This window comes from Orcinus orca, chromosome 1, assembly GCF_937001465.1.
Source record: "Orcinus orca chromosome 1, mOrcOrc1.1, whole genome shotgun sequence".
NCBI lineage: Eukaryota > Metazoa > Chordata > Mammalia > Artiodactyla > Delphinidae > Orcinus > Orcinus orca.
The window spans coordinates 192,082,885-192,106,377 of NC_064559.1; the positions used below are offsets into that span (position 1 = coordinate 192,082,885).

At 57.1% G+C, this 23,493-nt stretch overlaps 1 protein-coding gene across 7 annotated transcripts in view; it reads right to left on the bottom strand.

The window, feature by feature from the left end:
• RPS6KA1 (ribosomal protein S6 kinase A1) overlaps nt 1-21,401 on the bottom strand; it is a 36,102-nt gene extending 14,701 nt beyond the window's left edge. The window contains exons 1-12 of one of the 7 annotated variants that reach the window (XM_012531899.3): nt 21,232-21,363; nt 15,131-16,563; nt 9,682-9,854; nt 6,803-6,919; nt 6,451-6,532; nt 4,488-4,568; nt 4,227-4,306; nt 2,755-2,861; nt 1,991-2,028; nt 1,501-1,643; nt 1,053-1,123; nt 650-738 (exon numbers count right to left, since the gene is read on the bottom strand). In XM_012531899.3, coding sequence (XP_012387353.2) covers nt 650-738; nt 1,053-1,123; nt 1,501-1,643; nt 1,991-2,028; nt 2,755-2,861; nt 4,227-4,306; nt 4,488-4,568; nt 6,451-6,532; nt 6,803-6,919; nt 9,682-9,741 — 868 coding nt within the window. In that variant the 5' untranslated portion in view covers nt 9,742-9,854; nt 15,131-16,563; nt 21,232-21,363. Of the gene's footprint in view, nt 1-649; nt 739-1,052; nt 1,124-1,500; nt 1,644-1,990; nt 2,029-2,754; nt 2,862-4,226; nt 4,307-4,487; nt 4,569-6,450; nt 6,533-6,802; nt 6,920-7,103; nt 7,683-7,753; nt 8,869-8,914; nt 8,934-9,681; nt 9,855-15,130 lie in introns of those variants that run through there. The other 6 variants (XM_033422497.2, XM_004266637.4, XM_033422496.2 and 3 more) reach the window with 6 other exon arrangements.
• Nucleotides 21,402-23,493: the final 2,092 nt, after the last annotated feature.

Genomic DNA, 23,493 nt, shown 5'->3' on the forward strand with positions numbered 1-23,493 from the left:
CCTCCCTCCCAGCTCAGGCCTCATCTCTGCTGCTCTTATCCCATTGCCCTTGTCAGCCACCAGACAGGCTCTCGCTCCATTCAAGCCCAGGGACCTGGACGGGACCTTACAAAGCTGGTCATGATCCAGGTGAACCCAGGAGCCAAGGAGTCAACACATACTGAGCAGCTGCTACAGACACATTCGCTGACTTCACCTAATCAACAGAGCTTGAGATCATTGTCCTCCATGGAGACGAGGGCCTAGGGCTCTGGGGGGAGAAGTCAACTGCCTTGGGTCACTTCGCTCACAAATGGTACTCACTCGATCAACAAGTATTTGTGGAGGGACCACTGTGTACCGAGGCAGTGGGGTCCCGTCATGGGGCTGGGACTGGGGCCTGAGCCTCTGACGCCTGAGCTCGTGCTCCTTCCGTGCGGGGCCTCTGTCCTCATCCCCAGGGGGAGTACAGATGACTCAGTTCCTGCCTTCCCCCTACACACAGGTCACCCCACTGCCCCAAACGCCACACATGGAGCCAGAAAGCAGGGTGGCCAGAGGCATTGTCTCCCCACACAAAGGACAACGGCCCCTTTCAGCCCCAGATGTGGCCCCGTGGCCTAGGCCGCCGCTGTACCCCGCTCCCCTCCCCTGAGCTGGGGCTGCTTACCGAGCCGGTTGGCAGGATTCCGCTTGAACAGGGACCGCAGGAGGCTCTGGGCTTCCGTGCTCAGAAACTGGGGCATGCCTAGCTTTGCCCTGAAATGGCCCCCAGGTCTCGTCAGGGCTGAGCCCCGCCCCAGAGGCCCCGTCTCACCTCCCACCTCTGTCCACGTCTAGTTTCCTGCTCAGTCCAGACAAGCCATCCTCAAACTCCCCTCCCAATGACTCAGGGATTCCCCTCCCACAGGCCCCTGTGGATGAAAAGGGAGCCCTAGAGAGCACAATGCCCAGCCCAGAGGAGCGTCTCATTAATGGGGAATCTGAGGCAGGTGCAGGGTGTTACTCTGGCCCCCAAACTGGGGCCAGGCGTGGAGGAGACCCTGAGGCGTCAGAGAGGGGCTGAAGCTTACTTCAGAATCAGTGTCATGGTCTCCTTCCGGTCCTTCCCCTGGAAGGGCAGGGAGCCCGTCAGCATCTCAAACTGCAGAGGACAAGGGTCTGTTCAGGCTCTGGTCCCATCTCCCATGTCCCCCACCTCCTCCCACCCCAGCCACTCAGCTCCAGGCCTAGGAGTTCCGCCTGGATCAAGAACTGCATCTGCCCCTCCCCACTCTGTCAGTCAGACCACGAGGAACAGTACTAGGGGTCCAAAGCTGGGGAGACGCCCAGCACAGGGCTGGGGGCTGAGCCTGGAATCCTTCCAAGGAAGGAAACTGCAGCTGGGTGGAGGGTGAGGCCAGCTTAGCTGTGAGAGGACGAGAGGAGAGCCTTAGAGACCATCAACCACCCCCTTACACAGATGGGGAAACTGAGGCCCAGGGCCTGGGCTGGATGCTTTACCCCTGCCTGGGCACTCACCATCAGCACCCCATAGGACCACCAGTCTGCACTGTGGGTGTGGCCCTGGCGGTTGACGACCTCGGGGGCCATGTACTCCACCGTCCCACAGAAGGAATAGGCCTTCTTCTCGTGGTCAATGGCCTCCTTGCTCAAGCCGAAGTCTGTGGCAAGGAGGGCAAGAAGACACATCTTCAGGACCCCCTGCCTTCCTCGCCGCCATTCCCTGCACACCTATCCCTCCTGCCCAGAGGCCTGAGGGCATCACCCCCATCACACTCAGGAGGAAGCTGAGGCCCAGGGAGGTTAGGTGACCTGCACAAGGTTACACAGTGGGGAGCTGGGATTCAAACCCAGGCCCTTCCAGGTCTGGGGCCTGGGCTTTTGACCGCTGCCAAGCACCTGGCACAGCCTCTCAGAAAAAGCGGGTCCCCTGGCACTCAGCCCAGGCCCGTCAAGAGCCCATCCTGCCCTCCCCTGAAACCGGAGGGGTCAGGTGCCCTCCACTCACCAGTGAGTTTGATGTGGCCTTCCTCATCCAGAAGGATGCTGCAATGGAGAGATGGGAGTCAGGGCACCCCAGCTGTGGGCCCTCGGTGGGTTCAGGGGACACCATGGGGCCTGCGGGGGTCGGGTCCAGCCCAGAGAAGGTGATCCACCCAGGGCCGCTCATCTGATGAATGGGCAGGTGGAGTGGGTGTTGGTGGTGCCCTGTAGGTGTGTTGCCTACCTTCTTGCTAATTCTTGAAACAACTGTGTGAGGTAGGTATTTTTGTGGCCCCATTTTAACAATGGGGAAGCTAAGGCTCAGGGAGGTTCAATAACTCCCCCGGTTACAGAGCTAGTAGGTGGTAGAGACAAGATTTGAATTCGGGTCTGCCTGACTCTAAAGCCACATCTCATTCCACCTCAGCACCTGCCCCTGGCTCCCAAGTTACCACTTGAGGATATTCAGATGTTAAGGAAAATTCTAGAAAGGGCCATATCAAGGAATGACCTTCAATGGTGGCATCTCAGATGTCACACTGGATTAGCAAAAAAAGTAGGCAACACCCAGGCACAGAGGTACCTGGCCCTTGGTAATGGCATTAGTAGAGATCAGGCAGCCCCTCGGGTGAGCCTGCTGCCTCCACCACTCTGCTCCACCCACCCGTTCATGGGGCAGCCCATCGGGCTGGCTCCGTACCCCAGCAGGCTGGTTCTGTCCTAGAAGAGGCCCCAGGGCCTGCCTCTGTACACCCTAGGGAGGCCGGGCGCGGCTGGGCCTTCACTCACTTCTCAGGCTTCAGGTCTCTGTAGATGATGCCCAGGCTGTGCAGGTGGTCCAGGCCCAAAGCCAGCTCGGCCAGGTAAAATTTCACATCCTCCTCCGTGAACATAACCTGCAACAGGCGGGAGAGGGCTTCAGCTGGGATCGCTTCTTCCTCAGGAGCTGGGTCACTGGGCAGTCAGTAGCTTCCCAGTCCTCCTTGGAGATTCCAGTGCCATACACCCTTCTCTGTATGAAGGGGTCCGAAGAATAAAATGACTAGCGTCCAAGTCACTCACGGTAGCACTGAAATGCAAACAGCGAAAGGCTGGAAACAACCCAAGGGTCAAGCAGTGGGCTAGAATAAACTCTCTCCCCCACATAACGGAGTGCTACACAGCCATAAACTAGAACACGGATTCCTCCATGCTCTGATATGGTCCATCTCCAAGATACACTGTTGTGGAAAAAGCGAGATAAAGAACGGCACCTGCAGAACAGTACTTTGCATGTAAGAGAGCAGGGCTCAGGATTCAGAACACCAACCAATTGGTTTGTATTTCCAAAGAAACGTGGGAAGCTTAGATAAAAACCAATGAAATGTTTACCTGTGCGGGGGTGGTAGAGGGGGCTGGAGTGGGAGGAAGACTTCTCAATGAATATTTTTCTTTTCAATCATGTATTATCTATTTAAACGTTAAAATAACATTTTAAAAATCTAAAAAGTTTGGTTCTCTTCTAAAGTTTAAGTTGTATTAATGGCCCCATTTTTATATTTGGCTCAAATTCTTCTTTTTTCCCCAAATAAGTTTATTTATTTATTTTTGGCTGCGTTGGGTCTTTGTTGCTGCGCGCGGGCTTTCTCTAAATGTGGCGAGCGGGGGCTACTCTTCGTTGCATTGCACGGGCTTATTGCGGTGGCTTCTCTTGTTGCAGAGCACGGGCTCTAGGCACACGGGCTTCAATAGTTGTGGCATGTGGGCTCAGTAGTTGTGGCTCGCGGGCTCTAGAGCACAGGTTCAGTAGTTGTGGCGCCCGGGCTTAGTTGCTCCACGGCACGTGGGATCTTCCCAGACCAGTGCTCGAACCCGTGTCCCCTGCATTGGCAGGCGGATTTTTAACCACTGCGCCACCAGGGAAGTCCTCAAATTCTTTTATGTGAGTTCAAAATCCTTTTGGTTAACGGGACATAATGTTAAAGCATCTAGCTTTCTAGGTGGATTTGGGCTTCTCTGCATCCTTCATAGCCCTGCGCAGAGAAGCCCTGAAAGAATGGAGGTGAAAGAGGTGAGAGCCACCCTTAGCTTCTGGAATCAGGGCAGCATCAGATCCAGAGCCTGATTCTCCTCAGACCATCTTGGGGGAAACTCTCAGAGGCTTTGCCAGGGAATGGGCTCTGTCCCAGGGTGGGTCAGGGACTGCTGGGCAGGTCTGGGGAGTCTCAGGTTGAGGTCTCACTGCTCCATCCTGGTGCCCTGGCAGTGGGGTGTCAGCTCACCTCTTTAGAGAGCCGTGTGAAGAGGTCTCCGCCACGCAGGAAGTCCAGAATAAGGTAGAGCTTGCCCTCAGTCTGGAAGGCTGGGGAGACGGGAAAAGGCCATGGTGGAACCAGCTGGGCCCTGGGCCCTGCCCCTCTGATCCCAGCTTCCTTAGCCTGCTGGGTGGCAGACAGGGCAACATACAGGGAAGGCAACAGCCCACCAGCAAGGGCAAAGGCTGGCAGGTAGGGTAGGAGCTCAAGTAGGGTCTGCGGTCTCACCGTAGTGCAGCTTCACCACAAACGGATGGTTTACATCAGCCAGGATGTCTCTCTCCATCTTGGTCCGAACGCGGTCACGCACTGGTCAGAGGAAGAAGGCGGTTACCAAGGGTCTGGCCACCCAACACAGCTACGCCCAGCCCTGGCTAAGAAGGACTCTCTTTTCTACTTGTTCCTCACATCTCTCGGCAGTGCCCAGGGCTGGCCCTTGGCCCTGCCCATCTCTCTAGCCCTGTCTCTTGCCATGCCCCAAGGAGGCCATTCAATCCAGCCAGTCTAAGCATCCTGTTCCTTGTGTGCCCTTAGCCTCTGCCCCCGTGGCTCCCCCTGGGATGCCTTCATCAGCCCCCTCTCCATCTGGCATAAAAATCCCTAATTCCAGTCTAGGGCAGATTCTCTGGGCCTGAAATTCAGACTCATGGGTCTCAGCAGACATCCCACAAACACTTTTTTTTTTTTTTTTTTGCGGTCCGTGGGCCTCTCACTGTTGTGGCCTCTCCCATTGTGGAGCACAGACTCCGATGCGCAGGCTCAGCGGCCATGGCTCACGGGCCCAGCCGCGCCGCGGCATGTGGGATCCTCCCGGACCGGGGCACGAACCCGTGTCCCCTGCATCGGCAGGTGGACTCTCAACCACTGCGCCACCAGGGAAGCCCCCCTTTTTTTTTTAAGGAGTAAAAGTCCCGGGACTTCCCTGGCGTTCCAGTGGTTAAGAATCCGCCTGCCAATGCAGGGGGCACGGGTTCAAGCCCTGGTCCGGGAAGATCCCACATGCCATGGAACAACTAAGCCCGTGCGCCACAACTACTGAGCCTGTGCTCTAGAGTCCTCAAGCCACAACTACTGAGTCCACACGTCGCAACTACTGAAGCCCACGCGCCTAGAGCCCGTGCTCTGCAACAAGAGAAGCCACTGCAATGAGAAGCCCGTGCACCACAATGAAGAGCAGCCCCCGCTCGCCGCAACTAGAGAAAGCCCGCGCGAGCAACAAAGACCCAACACAGCGAAAAATAAATAAATAAAATAAATAAATTAAAAAAAAAAAAAGGCTACTCCCATGTGAGCCCACACCCTTTGAGGCTACAACCCACGCTCTCCCGGGCTCCCTGGTCACAGCACCAACTGCACCGCGCTGCATAGTCTGCTCAGCCTCTCCTGCCCCAGCCTGGGAGCCCTTCGCAGCATTCTCCTCCTCCCACCATCCCTCCTGGGGAAGGACTCCCATCCCTACCAGGATGGCCTTGGGGCACCACAGCTGCATCACCCCACAGACAGCCCTTTGTGGCTCCATGACCCCAAGGCCAATACCTCCTATTATCTGCCGCCCCCCAGCCCAGCTGGGGCCCGCTTCACTTGGTCAGTGGCCACACTGGTTCCCAGGCTGGTCAAAGAGACACTACTGGGCCCAAAGCCCACTTCCAACCACCCTCACGCCCTCTGCAGGTCCAGAGATTCTAGACCTGGGCTCAGCTCCCTTCTCTGAGCCCATCCATCTCTGCGGCCTTGCCTTGACCCACCCTCTCCTACCCACCCAGCTGCCTCCTTTCCCGGGTTCCCTCCTCTCCTCTCACGCCCTTCTCCACCCCGAGACGTCTCCCGCTGACTCTCCTAACATTGCAAAGCAGCTCTGCTGACAGCACAAGGCCCCCCGCAAACACAGTGCACTCACCCCCTGCCTCCTTCCAGGCACCTTCAGCCACAGTCAGCACTTGGCTTAAGGGGAGCAGGAAGGGGTGGGGTTAATCCCCGGAAGTCTGTGCTTCTGAATGGACCCTGTCTTTGCTATCAGCTGAGGTGGGGGATAAGGAGCGGCTGAGAATAGGCCTGTTTCTCTACCTTCAGACCAGGTACTCCTGGTGACAGAGCTATCTCCTGCATCAGACCCAAGGCCCTTGAGAGCTGGGCTGTCTCCTTCCATCTGTGCCCAGCCTGGGCTCTGCATGGGGAGGTACCCCCCACTCACCTTTCAGTGTCGCCTTCTTTAGTACCTTCATGGCATACAGGTGCCCACTGTCAGGCCGGGTGACCTTCCGCACCAGGAAGACCTGAGAAGGCAGCGGGGGGGAAACCAGGGGAGGAGCTGGGCAGGGGTCGAACACATCAGCTCCCACACGCTCCAGGTCCCAGGCTGACCTCCAACTTCCCTAAGCACCAAGTTGACCTTGTGTCCCCACTGGGTACCACGGTGACCTCTCTCCTCCTCCCCTTAGACCCATCAACCCTTGCCCTCTGATCTTTTAAGCTCCAAGGCGACCCTCCCACCTGCCCTCTGATATGACCAGCGCTGCCCTTCCAGCTGTGGGCTCAGGACTCACTTTGCCAAAGGACCCCTGGCCCAGAACCTTGAGGAGCTCAAAGTGGGATGGGTCGGCCTTCTCGGAGCCAGCCTTGACATGGTGCGTGATGGAGATCTCCTTGAGGACGTCTTCATCCTGATGGAGGAACAGAGCGGGTGAGCACGGTGGGCCCCATTCAGGTCAGCACAGGGCATGTCCCCCCATCCAAGTCTACTCCCACCGGATCTCAGCAGACAGGGTCCTACAGGCCCAACCAGCCAGCTACCCTGACAGGGCCTCCCAGTTCATCAATAGCAAAAGCCGGGGAGGGGAAAATTACCAAGGTGCCAGGTCAGGTGAGCTCCTGTACCTCCTGTTCAGGCCCAGAGGGATGCCCAGGCACGGCCAGGTGGAGGCAAGCCCAGGCTCTGGCTGAGGCCCACGAACCTGCCCCAGGTCCTCCCTGTGCGGCTCCCCTCCCCCTGCTGCAAAGGTTTTGGTTTTGCCACAATAGGAAGTAGGGTTTGTTCTCATACTGGGAAGGCACAACTGGGCTTTTGTTCCTGGTCAAGATGGAAGATGGGCTGTCTCTGGCTAGAAGGACAGGGCTGAGATACACAAGAACCCATGAGTCACCTCAGACTCCCCCACCAACCGGGTAAGTGCCAGTCTGGGGTGGGTAGGAGCCAAGGCCAGAGACTCTATGCTCCACCCTCTGAAACTTCCTTCATACAAGTCTACTAGAAAGCCCTTGCCACGTCCCAGTTGTTCTAGGACCCCTCTGCCCTCCCTCCAATCTGTCCATATGGCCCTGGAGCCCTGAAGTGCCTCCTCACTTCCCCAGGAAGCAACTCTGGGCAGGGTCCAATCACCCAGCAGGGACAGGCGTGGGCAAGGAGAGCCCACAGCCAGCTGAGGCTAAACTGGCTTCCAAGGCACCTGCTCCAAGGGCCACAGTCAGGCCAGGTCCAGACATCTGGGCACACTCACCGAATCCCGCCTGGGGCCGGGGCCAGGGCCAGGGCCAGGGGCAGGCAGAGAAGTCTGGCTGATCCTGGGCCGCTGCTTCCTGGGCAGCCAGGGGAGCAGGGCCCAGAGCCGCAGACGGGGCAGCTTGGGATCCCGCTCCATCCGCCTGGGCTGGGCAGAGGCACCATGGCAGGAGCAGGCAGCGTCAGGGGCTGCTGCGGAGGTGGCCAGGCCCAAGGCGGATGTGCAGGGTGAAGGCGGGGGCTGGGCCGAGCCCAGGACCGCCAATCACTCAGGGCCTGTGGTTTCCCAGCTCCCTTACCACGCTCCCTTCCTCTCTCTTCCCCCTCCCCATTGCCTGAGGGCTGCCCTCGGGCCCTCCTCCCCATCCTCCCTGTGGGCCTTCAAAGGGAAAGCCCCATGCCAACCCAGCTACTGAGGAGTAGATAGGTACCCAACAGGGAGAGACAGGCAACTAACATGTAGAGGCAAATAAAGAGGGACACCCAACAGGCAGAGGCAGGCATCCTACAGGTGAAGACAGATGAAGGTGGGCATCCAACAGATGGGTAGGAGAGTCCACATGCCCAACAGGCAGGGATGGATAGGGGCATGTGCCCAACAGGCAGACGTAGGAAGAACACACATCCAATAGGCAGAGACAGATGGGGACATGTACCCAACAAGCGGAGGCAGGAAGGGACTCATACCTAATAGGCAGAAGTGGACAGAGACTCATACCTAACACGCAGAGGCAGATGGGGACACATATCCAACAGGCAAAGATAGATGGGGACATGTACCCAACAGGCAGAGACAGATGGGGATCCAACAGGCAGAGGCAGATGGGGGCCTGCACCCAACAGGTGGAGACAGATGGGGACATGTACTCAACAGGCAGAGACAGAAGGGGACACGACCCAACAGGCACCCAATACGTGACATGTACCCAACAGGTGAAGACAGACACTCATGAAGTGGAGACAGAGACAGGAGCTCAACAACAGAGGCAGGTGGGCAGCAGTCAGCATCAGTGAGGCCCAAAGAGACTGACAGATACCCAGGGCACACATACAGGCAGGAAAGACACAAAGACACCCCGAGAGTCAGACTCTGGACTTAAGGGAAGACCTCCAGGTTCCTGCTGGTCTGCCTGGGGGCAGGAAAGCGATGGGACATCACCTGCAAACTCCCAGCACTTGGGAGAGCAGTCTGGTATTCGTGGCAGACTCATCTCTGAGGAATTCCATTTCTCTGGAGTTTCCTTCCCATGCTATGGCCTGAAGGGCCCAGGATCAAGACGCTGGAGACCGAGATGGATGTCTCCTGAGTGCAAACTGATGGCTTTGATCCAAATATCCCAAAGCTGTCATCCCCCACTTCAGGAACAAGAAACTGAGGCCCACAGGACAGTGACTCACCCAGGCTCAATGTGCACAGGTGGCAGAGCCAGCTCAAACCCAAGTTCTTCCCCTGGTTACTGCCTGGCCTGGGGTCAGCAGACCTCAAGTACCAGGAAAGCGTGGGCAGGTAAGTCAGCCAGAGCCACGTCCTGCCTTTCCAATCCTGCCCCCTCCCTTAGCACCAGGACAGTCTGGGGACTTCCCATTCTAGATGCTGACCCTCAGAGACACAGCCCCATCTTCAGGGGCTCCTGAACAGCCACAAAAGCTGCAGGCTAATCAGGCCCCTGAGTGTAACCCAGTGGGTGGGACAGGCAGAAAGCCCAGCTCAGAGAGGGGCTGGGGAGGGCCAAGACCACACAGCAACCCCTACCCACCCCATCCTGAGGTCTGAATCTCCACCTGTCTGTCTGCCTCTGACTGAGAACACTCCCTGGGGACACAGGCAGTCACCCGGAAACCCCAGGGGACACAGCCACCCCCAAACCCATTCCTTGCCCAGAGTCATGACAGACCCCGCTGGAGGCAGGCCAACCCTCTGCTCACCTTTCTGGGACAGGGGAGTGAGTCTCTCTCAACTCTGGGGAAATCTGCCGGGGTCTGCATGGTGGGGCCCAAGCTGGCGGTCAGAGGGCCCAGTTACTCCCCTTACTTCTGCTTTTTCAGCTTTCCTGGCCGAGCAGGCAGGGTCCCTGACCCCCTCCTTCTCACTTCCCCCTCTGCAGGGAGGAGGGACAGAAGACGGCTTAGGCTCCCCTGCTAAGGAGGGGACAATGCAGACCCCAAACCCAGGGCTCCAGGGTGGGCCCAGAGAGACACCCCTCATCTCCTCTGATCCTAAGGAAAGGAGACTAGAACACAGACAGAAGTTACAAGGAGATGAGGCAGTGACACAGTGGGTACCCCACACCTGCAAACATCCCCTGGAGAGAATGGGGGGCAGAGGTCACCAAGGCCACCATCTCTGACTGTCCCGGTCCAGAGCATGGGAAATCCTTCCCCCGTAATGACCTTCCCATGGCTGGGCCCGCCCAAAATGGCAGCCTACAGAGCGGACACCACCCTGCCCTAAGAAGCCTGCCAGCCCAGGGCCCTGGCACGGGCAAGGGGGCAGAAGGCCCTAGCATGGACCTCACAGAGGCCTGAGAGGAGGAGCAGGCAGCCATGGGGCAGGGGTTGACCAGGCCCAGCCCTTTGCCACATGGCCTCACCACATCCCTGACACCAGTACACCCACAGAAAGTGACACACGCAAATGCACACAGTCCGATGATCGGAAACCATTTCCACAGACATCCCCTATGTGGAAACGCTCCCACGTACACCGAACTTCCCCTTCCAGTCCCCACAGGGCCTCCGATAACTGCCTGATGACGGCCTGCTGGGTGTTGTGAAAGACGCTTCCTTAGACCAAGGCCTCTCATTGTACTCCAGCTTCTTCTGGAGCGTCTGGGGTCTGGAGGCTGGGGCAGTCCTGAGAGCCCCAAAGCTCTCTGGTCCAGTGCCGGCTGGGGCCCCCCAACCCTTGCATCCCTCGGAAGCAAAGGAAGACTCGCCATGGCTAGCAGGCTACGGGAAGGGGCAACAGGAAGGAAACGGTCTCGGAACTGCCTTCACCGAAGGGAATGTGCAGGGCCTGTGAGGTCGCTGGTGGCAGGAGTAGGGAGGACAGCACCAGACCCCACCCCCTGGTCCCTGCCCCATTCCCCCTAGAGATACTTCCTCTTATTTACTTCCTCCCACAAGGCAGCTGGAGAGAAGCCCAGATCCCCCCCACCTGATCCCTGGCCCGTAGGGTCCCCACACTGGGCCTCCCTCCAGCAGCTGCAACCCAAGCCCACCTGCTAATCTCTGGCCCTAATGGACACCAACAGCGCCTCCCCCAGCTGGCATCATCTGCAGGGCCTCCCAGGACTGCCCCCTCTGGTGGGACAGATGTCCCCAGACGCCTCTCCCAGCATGCCTCTGGGCAGGTGAGGAGGGATCTACATTTCCCAGGCATCCTTGATAGGGGAGGTGGCTTTGGGCCCGAGGCCAGGACTGGCATGGAATGACAATGAGAATTGTGCCTATTAATTGAACATTTATTGCATGAAGTCATTCTTTCCCTCAACTTTTGTTGGTGTGGATTCTGCCAGGCCCTGTGTCCTAGCTCCAAGGAAGTACTGATCCCATTTCAGAAAGGAGAAAACTAGACTCAGATAGAAAGTGACTTGCCCAAGGCCACATGGCCAGAAAGGGGGAGAGCTCAGGGCAAAATCAACCTGTTTACTTCCAAAGCCTACACTCTAAGCATTTCATTATCACCTTCCTTGCAAGCCCTGCCAGCCTGCCTCCCCTCTGGAAATCACTCACAGCTACTGGCCCGCTGCTCTGTCCTCAGGCCAGGAACCAGACACTAGGAGGCGCACATGTTAAGGCAGACCTGTCCCCAAAATAAATACACACTAACAAAACACAACTATCCTGGGACACAGTGCAGTCAAGGTGCTGTAGGTGCCCAGAGGCTCTAACTATCTGCCTGGGGTGAGGTCCAGGAAGACAGGGCAGTCCAGCTGGACCCTGAAGATGAACAGAAGTTGGCCAGGCAGAAAGGAGGAAAAATATAGACACTCCATGTAGGAAGAAACCAGCGTGGAAAAGAGGCTTGAGGCCAGGAGTACAGCGTGGGAAGTTAAGAACCATCTACTCACTAGCTGAGTGTTCCCAGGCAAATCTCTTTCCCTGTCTGAGCCTCAGTTTCTTCTTCTATAAAATAGAGGTCAAAACTAGATTGTTCCACCCCCAAAAGGTTGTTTCTAGAAGCAAAATGGGCCACAGAAACAAAGGGATGTGGTAAACAGAACTCCCTGGATTACACGGGCACTCTTACTGCCGCAGGGTCTCCTCTGGGCAGGCTGAAGGGACAGAGCCCAGCAGGTCTCAGGTGCTGGGAAGGTGGGCTAGCCTGCCCTGGCTAGTCCCAGGGAAGTTCCCCTCAACACCTGAAGCTCCCAAGGCTCCCCGAAGTCCACAGTCACATCCTGCCTGAGCTCCAGCCAGGGGGAGCATGAGGGATCCGGGAGGGATCAGGGTTTCATAAACAGGAAGAGAGGAGGGGAGGGGGGAGACGCTCAGCTCTCAAAATAGACCTGCAGGAGCTTCAAAGGGGTCCAGCTCCGGAGATAGCCGGGGGAGGGGGCCTGGGGCACCCAGTCCACCCCCAGGAAGGGAGGGAGGGTGAATGGAGCCCCAGCATGCCTGAGGGCACCAGGTGCACTCCAGGAGCTCTCACCCTAGACTGCAGTCCTCACTATAGCTGCTAAAACCCCAATCTCCCCTTCTGCCTGAAATGGATAAAATAAACAAGCATTAAACACCAATAGTATGCCTCAAACCCTGTTGGATTCTTCACTTTATACACATCACATTCCCTCCTCTGGGTGGCCCTGTGGGGTGGACCCTATTCTTTTACAGAAAAGACATCTGAGCCTCAGAGGGGCAATCACTTGCCCAAGGTTACACAGCAAACAAGAAAGAGGGGCAGGATTCTGAACTCAGAGCCCCTGCCTCCCAAGTCCCCCTCCAAGTCAGGCCTCTCCTCCACCTGGAAGGCCCACTTTTCTCTCCAGCTGCCCAAATCCTGCCTTTCGAGGCCCAGCCAAATGCCAGCTCTGCAGGGAAGGTGACCTGGTGCCCCACGGTCCATCCCAACTCTTCCTCTTCTGCCACACACAGCAGTGACTGTCCTTCTGGTCCACGCTCAGCCCTGAGTTCAGATGCCACTGGCTGGGTTCCCCGGGATGCGCTCATCTCATCATGCCCCCAAGAGACATGTAGGAAGGTGGTATATTTCACTGCCCACTATGAGGCCTGGCGCAGAATGGAGGTCTTAGGTGCCCACAGCCTGTTCTTCCCCATCACAGCGCCCTCCACACAGCTTTCCTGTTACTACCGTTCCCCCAACACTGGGAACTCCCTGAGGGTGGGTGTTGAATTCATTTTGGGGTCCCCAGTGCTACAGCAGGGTGCACTGAAAGTCTGATGTTGCAAAACATAAACCAGCTTGCTGCCTGTTTGTTCCACTAAACAAAGGGATGAGGTCCTGACCACAGGCTGAGCGCTCCCTGGTGTGCTGAGCCCAGAAGTGGGCACTGGGGATGCTAGGAGGTTCTGGAGCAATGGAGAAGGTGAATGAGCAGGTGCCGAGGAATGATGGAACTTGGGGTTACGGGGACCCAATGCTCCTCCTCTTCAGCACTCAGTGTGTTTCCTGGGCTGGGAGGAGGGTGGGCTCTCTGGTCAAGCAAGATCTGACCCTATCGCCCACCAGCTATTTGACCTTGGGCCTCAATTTTCTCATCTGTAAAATGGGGAGAGTTAACCTCCAGGGGTGTTATGAGAACCAAATGCAAAGCTCCTGATATGGCGCTTTCTCTCCCTTAACGTGGCATTGGAGGTTCTCCCTGACCCATCGTGTCCAGCCACATCTCCCTTCCCAGCCCAGGATCTGCTCTAGAGCAAGAAGGAGTCCCAGGCTTGGGATCAAATATAGGGCGCCCGCCTGGGTAAGTTCCTGCCCTTTCCCAACCAGCCTCTCCAGCACTGAGGTGAGAAGCTGCACTCACCACCAGCTCCCTCAAAGCTGCAAGCACTTCTGCAACTCCCAGAACCACAGCCCCAAGATCTGAACATACTGGGTCTGCACTGGAGACCTACAGCCCTTCATTCTGTTCCTAGGCAACCAGTGGCAGCTCCTTTGTGGGAAGAGATTCTCCAGACATGGGGCTGAGATAAGCCAAGGGGCCCAGTCCACACCACGTGGATTGCTTTTGGTGGTCCAAGGTTGCCACAGTACCAAAAAAAGGAGGGGGTGGGAGCCTACTTCTGTCAGCCTGCCCCACCCCGGGTAGCTCAGCTCCCTTATCCTAGGAGGCTGAGTCAAGGCAAACATCAGGACCAGCTCTGGGTCTGTCTCAAAGGTCGAGCTCGTGGTCTGGTGCCCAGGCAGACCCAGGCCAGGAGGGTGTGGCCACTAACAGGCAGTGGCGCTGAGCGATACAGCAGGGCGTCCACGCTGCTGCTGCTGAAGGCACTGTGTGGCAGGCGGTTGCTACCTCACTTGTCCTTCACGTCACTCCTGAGAAGTAGGTTACTATTATTCCCAAGGTACAGCTGAGGAAACTTTTGAGAAGTTTCTGGTCAAATGGTGATGGTGGAGCCAGGACTCGAACTCAGGTTGGCTCTGCTGCCAGAACCCATACTTTGTCCTGCCTGGTGGCTTCCAGAGCCCCTCCACAGCCAGCAGCTCTGTGACCTCACAGCTCCTCGAGAATTGGAGGAGCTCAACGTGGAGATGAGAAAGCCCAGGCCCAGAGGAAACAAACGACCCACCCAAGGTCACACAACTGTCACCCAGCCCTGGCACTTCTGTCAACACACAAAACCAGCAACAGGAGCTGAGGGGCTGAAGGGAGGAACCCAGGGGAAGCAGAGAGAGCAGAGGAGAGGGAGCCAGCCTGGGGCTGAGGGGTGGGGTCCCTGAGAAATGGCCTGTGCGCCACATGCCAGGCACTGGGCCCTGGTTAGATTTGAGGCCACCAGGTTCCCTCCAGCGCCAGGTGCCCAGATGATTCCAGGCCCACGTCAGGCCCAGCAGACCTGAGCCTTTCTCAGCACCCCTTCACCTTCTCAATACAGTCGGCCAAGCTGCCACGAGTAAATAAACTGAGGAAGTGTCCTGGTCTGGGTGATGGGTAACCAGAGTTCTAGCCTGGATTCTGACCCTGTCTGGGCCACAGTCCCCTCACCTGAGAAATAGGAAGGTTGGAGCAAGTAATCCTGACACACAGGGCTGCCTCGAGGATTAGGTGGGACCAGAGAAGGAAGGCTGAGCTGGGCCAAAGGGCCTCACGCCCGGGGGGGACGAGGGCAGGCCTCCCTCCTCTTCCACTCCATGCAAACGGTCCCCCCACCCCTGACAGTCCCTAGCTCTGGTGCTAGCCCTGGTCCTTACCTTGGACGGCTGAAGTCCAGCTTCTTCCCCTGAGGCTTGTCCATTCTGGAAAAGAGAAGGGAGATGAGGAAACACTGTCAAAACTTACCAGAGTGGCACAAAGCAAAGAGAGACCCCATGGGGCACCCCCACCCTCGGCTGCTCCCAGTAGCTAGGGGGCCAAGGAGGTGAGGGTGGGAGTTCTGGCTGTGTCCTCTCTACCTCCACAGGCATCAAGGCTCCTGCAACAGCCCCTCACAACTCAGGCGGACCATTTCCCGGCATCTCTCCCTCGGGCTCTCTGCCTGGCAAATACCTCATCTTTGAAGGCTCAGCTCAAATGTCACCTTCTCCCAGTGAGAAGGAAAGGACTCCCAGCTTTGCCACAGACAAACTGTGCATGCCAGCTAACCAACTCAAGAGGCCTCAGTTTCCTGATCTGTAGCAGGAGGGTATTTACATCACCTCCCAGGGTTGATGCAAGGGCTGAAGGCAACAAAGTCTGGAAGAGTGTCCAGCCCAGTGATGGTGGCTACCCTGGCCCTGCCAGCTCTGGGACCCCTCCCTATCCTTGCAGAATCACTGCTGCTCCACTACGGTCCTGCGATCCTTCATTTTACCACTTATCACAACGCAGGGACTATTTACACACGGGCCTGCCCCTCCTAAAAAACGGGGAGCCCTGGGAGGGCAGAGATTAGGGCTTGGTGCTAACAGCTTTTCTCTTCCGAGCCCCTGCCACATGCCCGGCACTGGGCTCAGTGCCTCACACCTGTGGCACCATTAAACCCTCCTGACCTGGGAGGCAGGCCCTGGTCCCACTTGGCAAAGGAAGAAACTGAGGCGCAGAGGGGCCTAATGATGGCGCATAAGGTTACACCGCTGGTAAGTGGGGATTTAAAATCCGGTCTCTGACACCAGGAGGTGCTCAAAAGAGGACTGAGGAAAAGCAGCCCACTGCCCAGCTAGGGGAACTACCTGCAGAGAGGCAGGCACTGGAGCCCGCCCCTGGGCGGTCCTCCAGCCCCCAGACCTCACCCTCAGGTGGGTGCTACTCACCCTGGGGTACACCGTCCCTTTCCTGTGTGATATTAGGTGAGTAACCTACCCCATCTGGGCCTTGGGAAGCTGAAAGAAGCTGTCCCCACCCCTCCCGCACAGCGAGAGTGTGCAGAGGCCAGGAAGACCCAGGACTTTGGAGCCAGGGGCCGGGTCCACAGGGCAGCTGCGGCTTTGCCCGGCCGCAGCAGGCATAGCTGTGCTCTGCCCATTACATAATCTCCCTGCCCCTGGAGCAGCCCTCCCCTTGTCGCTCCCCGGACATCCAGCCCCCTGAGCCCCTTTAATGCCCCTAATCCTCCCCAGGGGCCAGTGTTCTACAGGCCCCACCACGCACGCATACACATACCTGTCATCTCTCAGAAGCCTGGGGAGAAGGACCAGGTCGACCAGGGCTGGGGGGAGGGGGAGGCACGGTGCATTTGTAGATGGAGTTCCACTTCACCCAGCATTCTAGACTCTTGACATAATTCCCCCAGATGGTAACAACGGCCTATACACCAGCCTCCCCCATTCCAAATCCTCACCCTTCCTAAAACTCAACTGTAATCGTTACACTTGAGTGATCGACTCCCTTGGTCACTCACTCACTCCTTATTGAGAACCTCCTACGTACCAGGCCCCAAACCCTTCCATGGCTTCCCACTGCCTGCAGGATAAAGTCCCAGCTCCTTGGCATGGCGTTCAAAGCCGTCATCACCAACTGCCCAGCACAGGTGATTACTGTGGGTTCTGGAACCTGACCATGTGGGTTCAAATTCTGGCTTCTACCACCTGCATGACCCTGAGGTTACTTCATTTCTCAAGGTCTCAGTTTCCTCATCTGTGAAATGGGGATAAAAGTGATGTACCCCATTGGGTGGCTGTAAGAAGCAAGCAAAATAGTGTCCGTAAAGTACATATGCCTGGCACGCAACCGGTCCACAAAGAGCCCCCATTATTACTATCAGGCCCTGTTGCGGAGCTAAACCGACAACCTGAGACCCCGAACAGACCAGCTTGTTTCACATCCCCATGCATCTGCACGGTGGCTCCTCCTACCAAGAAAACCTTTCCTGCCTGGTCACTTTGGCAAACCCCTGGTCTTCTTTCAGGACTCACTTCTAATGTCATCTCCTCTGTCCACACCGTCTCAAGCCCTTTCCTCCCTCCCCTGGGCCTCAAAGCACCGAGCAAACTGCAGATTAACTCAGGGAGGAGCCATGACTTGTCCAGCATCATCTCCTTGGCACCCAGATCAGGGTCCAGCATGTAGCCTGTCAAATGAAAGCTCAACCCAGCGAAGAGAGCAAGGAGGCCAGAGCAAGTTCTGTTTATTTGTTTGCCATGCCATGCGGCATGCGGTATCTTAGTTCCCCGACCAGGGATCAAACCCATGCCCCCGGCAGTGGAAGTGCAGAGTCCTAACCACTGGACTGCCAGGGAATTCCCCAGAGAAAGTTCTATTACTCCCATTTTTCAGACAAGGTTCAGAGGGTTGAGGGACTTACCTGTGGTCCCTAAGACATCGGGCCATGACCCAGAGTCATGTGGCTGCAAGCCTGAATCCCTGATGAGGGAGGGGAGGAGGTGGTGGGTGTACCCAGAGGTGTGTGCTTACAGAGCAGTATCTTGGAGGATTCAGGGGGCTCCACAGGCCCTATTTGGTTGCCTCCAGTCCAGGGCTCTCTAGCTTGGATGCCATCCTCATGGAGCCCCATGCCTGTAAGAGCTGTTGCACAAGGTCTCTAGAGGGGAGTGGGCAGCCCTGGAGAAAGAACTGTAAGTGCAAAGAGGACCACAGGTGAGCTTCCCCGCTTAGAGCCAGGGTCCTGGGAAGACAGGGCTCATTTGCCCCTCTGGTCTGACTGCTGCACAGATGGTGGAAAGAACACAGGTTTGCAGCCACAAAGACACAGCCGCTAATGCTAGGTCTGCCAGCCTCTCATTCTGACCTTGTGTCTGTCACATTACTTCTCTGAGCCTCGGTTTCCTCATCTGTACTACGAGGGCAGGTCCATCTTGTTCACAGCTGTACCCTGCTGCTTGGGTTAGTACTTGTCACATGATAAGTGCTCAATAAATATTTGCTGAATGAACGAATGAATGAACGAAAGAGGACAATGATACTGACCTTGCAGAATACTGAATGGAAGACCTTGTCTAAAAAGTCTGGTATAGGAAAGGGCTTTTGGCCTCTTGGAGGATGGAGACCCACTCTCCTCCCTCTTCCTCAGAGAGCACTACTCATGGGGACAGCTGCGGAGGGCCTCCAGACCACTGTCCCCCCTCCCCAGAGGTCAGAGATGGGTTTCACCAAGCATCCTTCCTTCCCACCCAACCAGCTCTGTCTCGGGAAGAGGGGCCAGGGCAGCGTCTGGAGAGGCCGGGCAGCAGATGGACAAAGACAGCACGTGCCCCACAGGCAGGAAGCAGCCCCAGGAGTTGGGTTCAGAGCCCAGCACTGGCAGCCCTGCGCGCTGCTGGAAGCTGGGGGCCAGGTGCCAGGGCCGGCTGGTACCACCAGCCCTCAGCAAAGGCTGGACAGGAGAGTCTGCCAACATCCGGAGCCTCTCTTGGAGTACCTTCCACCTGGGCCAGTTTGATCCCAGCTCTTCCCTGTCCTTAAGCCTCCCCCAACTAGGCTGGAGACAACAAGAGATCTGGGTTCCAATTCTGACTCTGACATTAATTCACAGGCCAGTTCTCCTCTCTGAGTTCAGCTGTTCCATATGAAAATGGGGGTAATAATCCCTACCTTGAGAAGTTGTTTTGAGAGTTGTTTTATTTTAATAAGGTAACAGTGGTGAAGTGGGGTGGGTGGCACATAATGAAGCTCTGTACACAGCGAGGCTGGGCCTGGGGTCAAGGTTACTGCTTTCAGCAAGGCCAGGGAAGGCCCAGGCAGAACCGTCAACCACACTTCCAATGGGTTTACTCCACCTGGGCCACACCCCAGACAAGGCCCCGCCTCCCAGCAGCCCATTTTCGGCAGCGTCATGGGGAGGGCAGGGCAGTCCAGATCCCAGGCCTCTGCCAAATGCCCCCACCAGCCCCTCTGCCTGCCTCCTTCCTGGCCAGGAGCCAGCAGCAGCGCCTATACCTGCAGGTCAGGCTGCTGTATCACTTACATGTCACCTGGGCTAAGAACAGCGAGGCCCTGTTCTCCAGTGAAAACAGCCCAACCCGCGCCCTGGCTGCCCCATGGCTCCTGTTACCCAAACAATAACACCCAGTCGCCTGGCACCTCCATGGAGTGGGGAGGAGGAAAATGGGCAGTGGTACTCGGGACTCTGTACCCTCTCAGGCCCAGAAAGCAGAGGCCAGAACCCAGCCCTGGCCATTGGAGAAACAGAGGCCCAGAGAGGCTAAAGACTGATTGGGGGTCACACAGTGTTTCCAAGGTGAAGCTCCTAGAGAAATCACAGCCCCCTTAATCCTAGGAAATAAGCCAGTCTCTTCCTCTCAGAGTTCAGCTGCAGCAGTACTAAAACTGAGTTGAGTTTCCTGTTTAAACCTGGCCCCTGCCCCAGGATTCCCCAAAGAGAAACAGGAAGTAGTGCCCTGGACCGGGAATTGAGCTCCTGGGTGTCTTTCTTCCCTACTAGTATAACCCATGGTAAGTCCTCAGATTAAGTCTCTCCCTGGCCCCTCCCAGTCCACCTTCCTCTAGGGAGGCCTAGGTCTCAACGGTATGCCAAGGCAAAGGAATCCACCTCTGAGCACCTCCCCAACCCCCTGTGCCCCAGTCCTTGGGGGGTGGGCTGTGGTGGATAGGGGCTGCAGAGGGCAGTGTTCCTCACCTCAGAGGGTGAGTCAGCGAGAGAACTTCTGAACTGAGCAGGGCCCGTAAAAACCCCATGGCAGGGATCCCAAAGCAATTTACTCCAAATTGCGCCTTCAGGTTGGCTACCTAATCCTGCCATGCGCCCACCCTCCAATAGCCAGTGTCAGCCATGACCATCCCTTTAAAGGGGCAGCACACCCTGGGTTCTGGGGACCAGGGATCCTCACTCTGATCTCAACCTGTGACCCTGAGAGGCAGGGCACTTGGTGGTTGCCCCAGTTAAGAGAGGGCAGAGGAGGGGATCTAAGCAGGGGCTCTGAGCCCAAGCCAGAAGAAAATCACCTTGGCTCCCAGGCTCACTGAGGTTTCCATACCCTCCCTGCATATCCCCACACCCCTCTGGAAAGGCAGTATCACCTACCTCCTTCCCAGAATGAGGCTAAGGGAAAAGTTTTTTTTCTCCATCAGCTGGCAGATGGGCTTGACCTTGACCCTGGGGGTCAAAGGGCACAGGAAGAGCTGGCCTTCTGCAAGCTTAGGGCCTAGCACCATAGAAACCTCAGAGGGCAGGAGGTGCTTCTGGGAGAGGCTAGGCAGGCAGAGGCCAAACTCCCCAGGGGCCCAGTCCTTCCTATGGGAGGGGGCAGGAACCAACGTTCTCCTCATCTCCAGGAAAAATTTTCACAATGTCTAAGGGCTTTCCCCCATTCTCTTCCCCCCAGCCTGGAGCAGGTGACACAGGTGTCCTCTGACCCTAGGCTGGGGCAAAGAAAACCAAGAGTTTCAGCCCCAGACGGACGGTGTCACCCCAAATTCCACAACTGCTAGGGTCAAGAGGGACAATCCTTCTAGGGTCAGCAGCCGAGTAGCGGGAGCTCTTGGGGTAGGGCGCTGGGAGACATCAAGGAGAAGTGAGGCGGGGGTCCCATGATCCTTGTCTCTTGTAGAATCCGAGACATCTGACACCCCAGCCCTGGCCGTCTGCCCTAACGAAGGAAACTCCGACAGCTCCCGGTACAGGTCCTAGGTGTGTGGGGTGAGGCGGGGGTCCGATCTCAGCGCACCACGGCATACCCTCTCCGGGCTAAGGGGTTTCTCGGCGCTGTGGCGGAACTGTCCCTCGCGCACACACACCCGGGGCAGAAGGGGGTGGAGCCGGAGAGGGGGCAAGAGATCGGAGGGCACTCGCGTCCGCGCGGGCGCCCGCCAGGCTACAGAGGCGCCGCGGGCCGCCCCGCCCCTGTGGGGACTCGGGCTCGCCGGCCGCCAGCGCCCGTCCCCCGCCCAGCTCACTCACCTCCGGGTCCAGCGGCACCAGCTCCATGAGCGGCCAGGGCTCCTTGAGCTGGGCGAGCGGCATCGCGCCGCCGCTGGGCGGCCCGCGCTCCACCGGCGGTCCGGGCCGCCTCGCCTCCCAGGTCCTGAGGTCCCAGGCTCCGCGCTCCCGCGTCCCCTCGTCCCCGCGCCCCCTAACCCCCTCGCGCCCGCCGAGACCCTCTCGCTCTCGCTGGGCCGTCCGCGCCGCCGCCGCCGCCGCCGCCGCCGCCGCGGCACTCGCACTTCGGCTCCCTCCGTCACCCGGCGCCGCCGCGCCCATTGGCTACCTGCGGGAAGGGCGGGGCCAATGAAGCCCCGCCCCGGCCCCCGCGGCGCGGCATTCCCAGCACAGACCCCCAGCCCCCGCCGCGAAGAGAGTGCGGGCCCAGCCTTCACCGCGAGCCCTGGGCCCGCGCTCTGCTCAGCCCAGAAGAGGCCCTCTTGGCTCCTCCCTCCCAAACCTGGTCCCCGGAGGGGACCATGCCAGGGCTACCCATCTCCCCCACTCACCTCGTTTGGAATAGCTCCCCAGATGTTCTTTCTCCCCCCCCAGCGGGGGCTGTTTCCCCCTGCCCCCCCCCACACTCTGAATGTCCTGGGCCTGACCCCGGCAAAGGCTAGAAAGGAGCCTGGGCCCTACTCCCCCCATTACAAGGCTCTAGGACCCCCTAACCCCGCCCCGGAAGGCGACACTGGAATCTCCTGCGCCCTGGCTCCAGGTAGGGTACAAGTCTTTCACCACCATCAGGACCCACAGTGCCTCCAAAGTGATGTCTTAATACGCATGTTTTGCTCTTTTCAAGCCGTCTCCCCGAATCTCTCCCAACTGCAGGCCCAGCTCTGGGCTCATTTGGGCTTGTGCCCCCTCTGAGGAGACCAGGGACCACGTTCCAGGATTGACCGACACTTGGGCTGTGCTTGGGGTGCGGGGAGGCCAAGGAGAGAGATTTCCCCCGGAGAGATTCAGCCTCCGTCTAAAGAGGTGTTAGGGGTTCAGGTGTGATGAGATTTATTCACACGTGGGGGAGTGGAGAGATGGGCTTGCGTGTTTCATGGGTGGGGAAGAATGTCCATTTGCAAAGCCGTTCTAAAGCAGGATTGTTTATCAGAAGCCTTCTTCCAGTCAGGCTTCACCAATATATGATCTCCTTGGATCCTCACCACCACCTAGTTTACACATCATAAAACAGCCTCAAAAAGATGAGGTGACTTACCCAAGGGTACACAGCAGATGGGGAACAGATTAGGACTTTAAAAAATCAAAGTCCATGAGGATTTCTCCTAAATCCAGATGCTCCTGTTATTCCATCACTTTCCAAGGGTAGCACCTCAGCTGTTAAAGTGAATTGAGTTTTGAGTGGAAAAGACTTTGGAACCGAACAAATCTGGATTTGAATCCTAGCTCTGCCACCTCCTTAACATTGGAAAACTCATTTCATGCTAAACCTGTTTCCTTATCTGTGAAAGGGGAATCATTAATATAATTCCAATCTTTCAGGTAGATCCTGAGGACTAGATTTAATTCAATAAATATTTATGGCTATATATTACAAGCCAGGCCCTCTTCTCGAGCATGCATTATAAACCAGCCCTGCTCCTCATTCCTGTGGATATAGCAATGAACAAAAGAAAGTCCCTGTTCTCATGGAGTTTACATTCGGTCTGGTGTGATTAGATAAATTATTAGAGCTAACATTAACATAGCACTTACTATGGACCAGGCACTATTCTAAGCACTTTACCTGTAAACTCATTTAATCCTCACAACAACCTTATGAGTTAGGTGCTGTTATTATCTCCAGTATATGGATGAGGAAACCAAGGACAGAGAAGTTAAGCATTTCATTTTCTGGGTCCCTCCAAGGTCACACAGCTGGAAAATGGCAGAGCTGAAAGACAACCCTGGTAGTCTAGGCCCAGTGTTCATTCCTTTTATTTTTTATTTTTGGCTGCGTTGGGTCTTCATTGCTGCGCACGGGCTTTGGGCACGGGCTTTGCGCACGGGCTTTCTCTAGTTGTGGCGAGTGGGAGCTACTCTTCATTGCGATGCGCCGGCTTCTCATTGCGGTGGCTTCTCTTGTGGAGCACGGACTCTAGGTGTGCAGGCTTCAGTACTTGCAGGGCTCAGTAGTTGCAGTGCACGGGCTTCAGTAGTTGTGGTGCACGGGCTCTAGAGCACAGGTTCAGTAGTTGTGGCGCATGGGCTTAGTTGCTCCACGGCCCGTGGTTGCTCCATGGCATG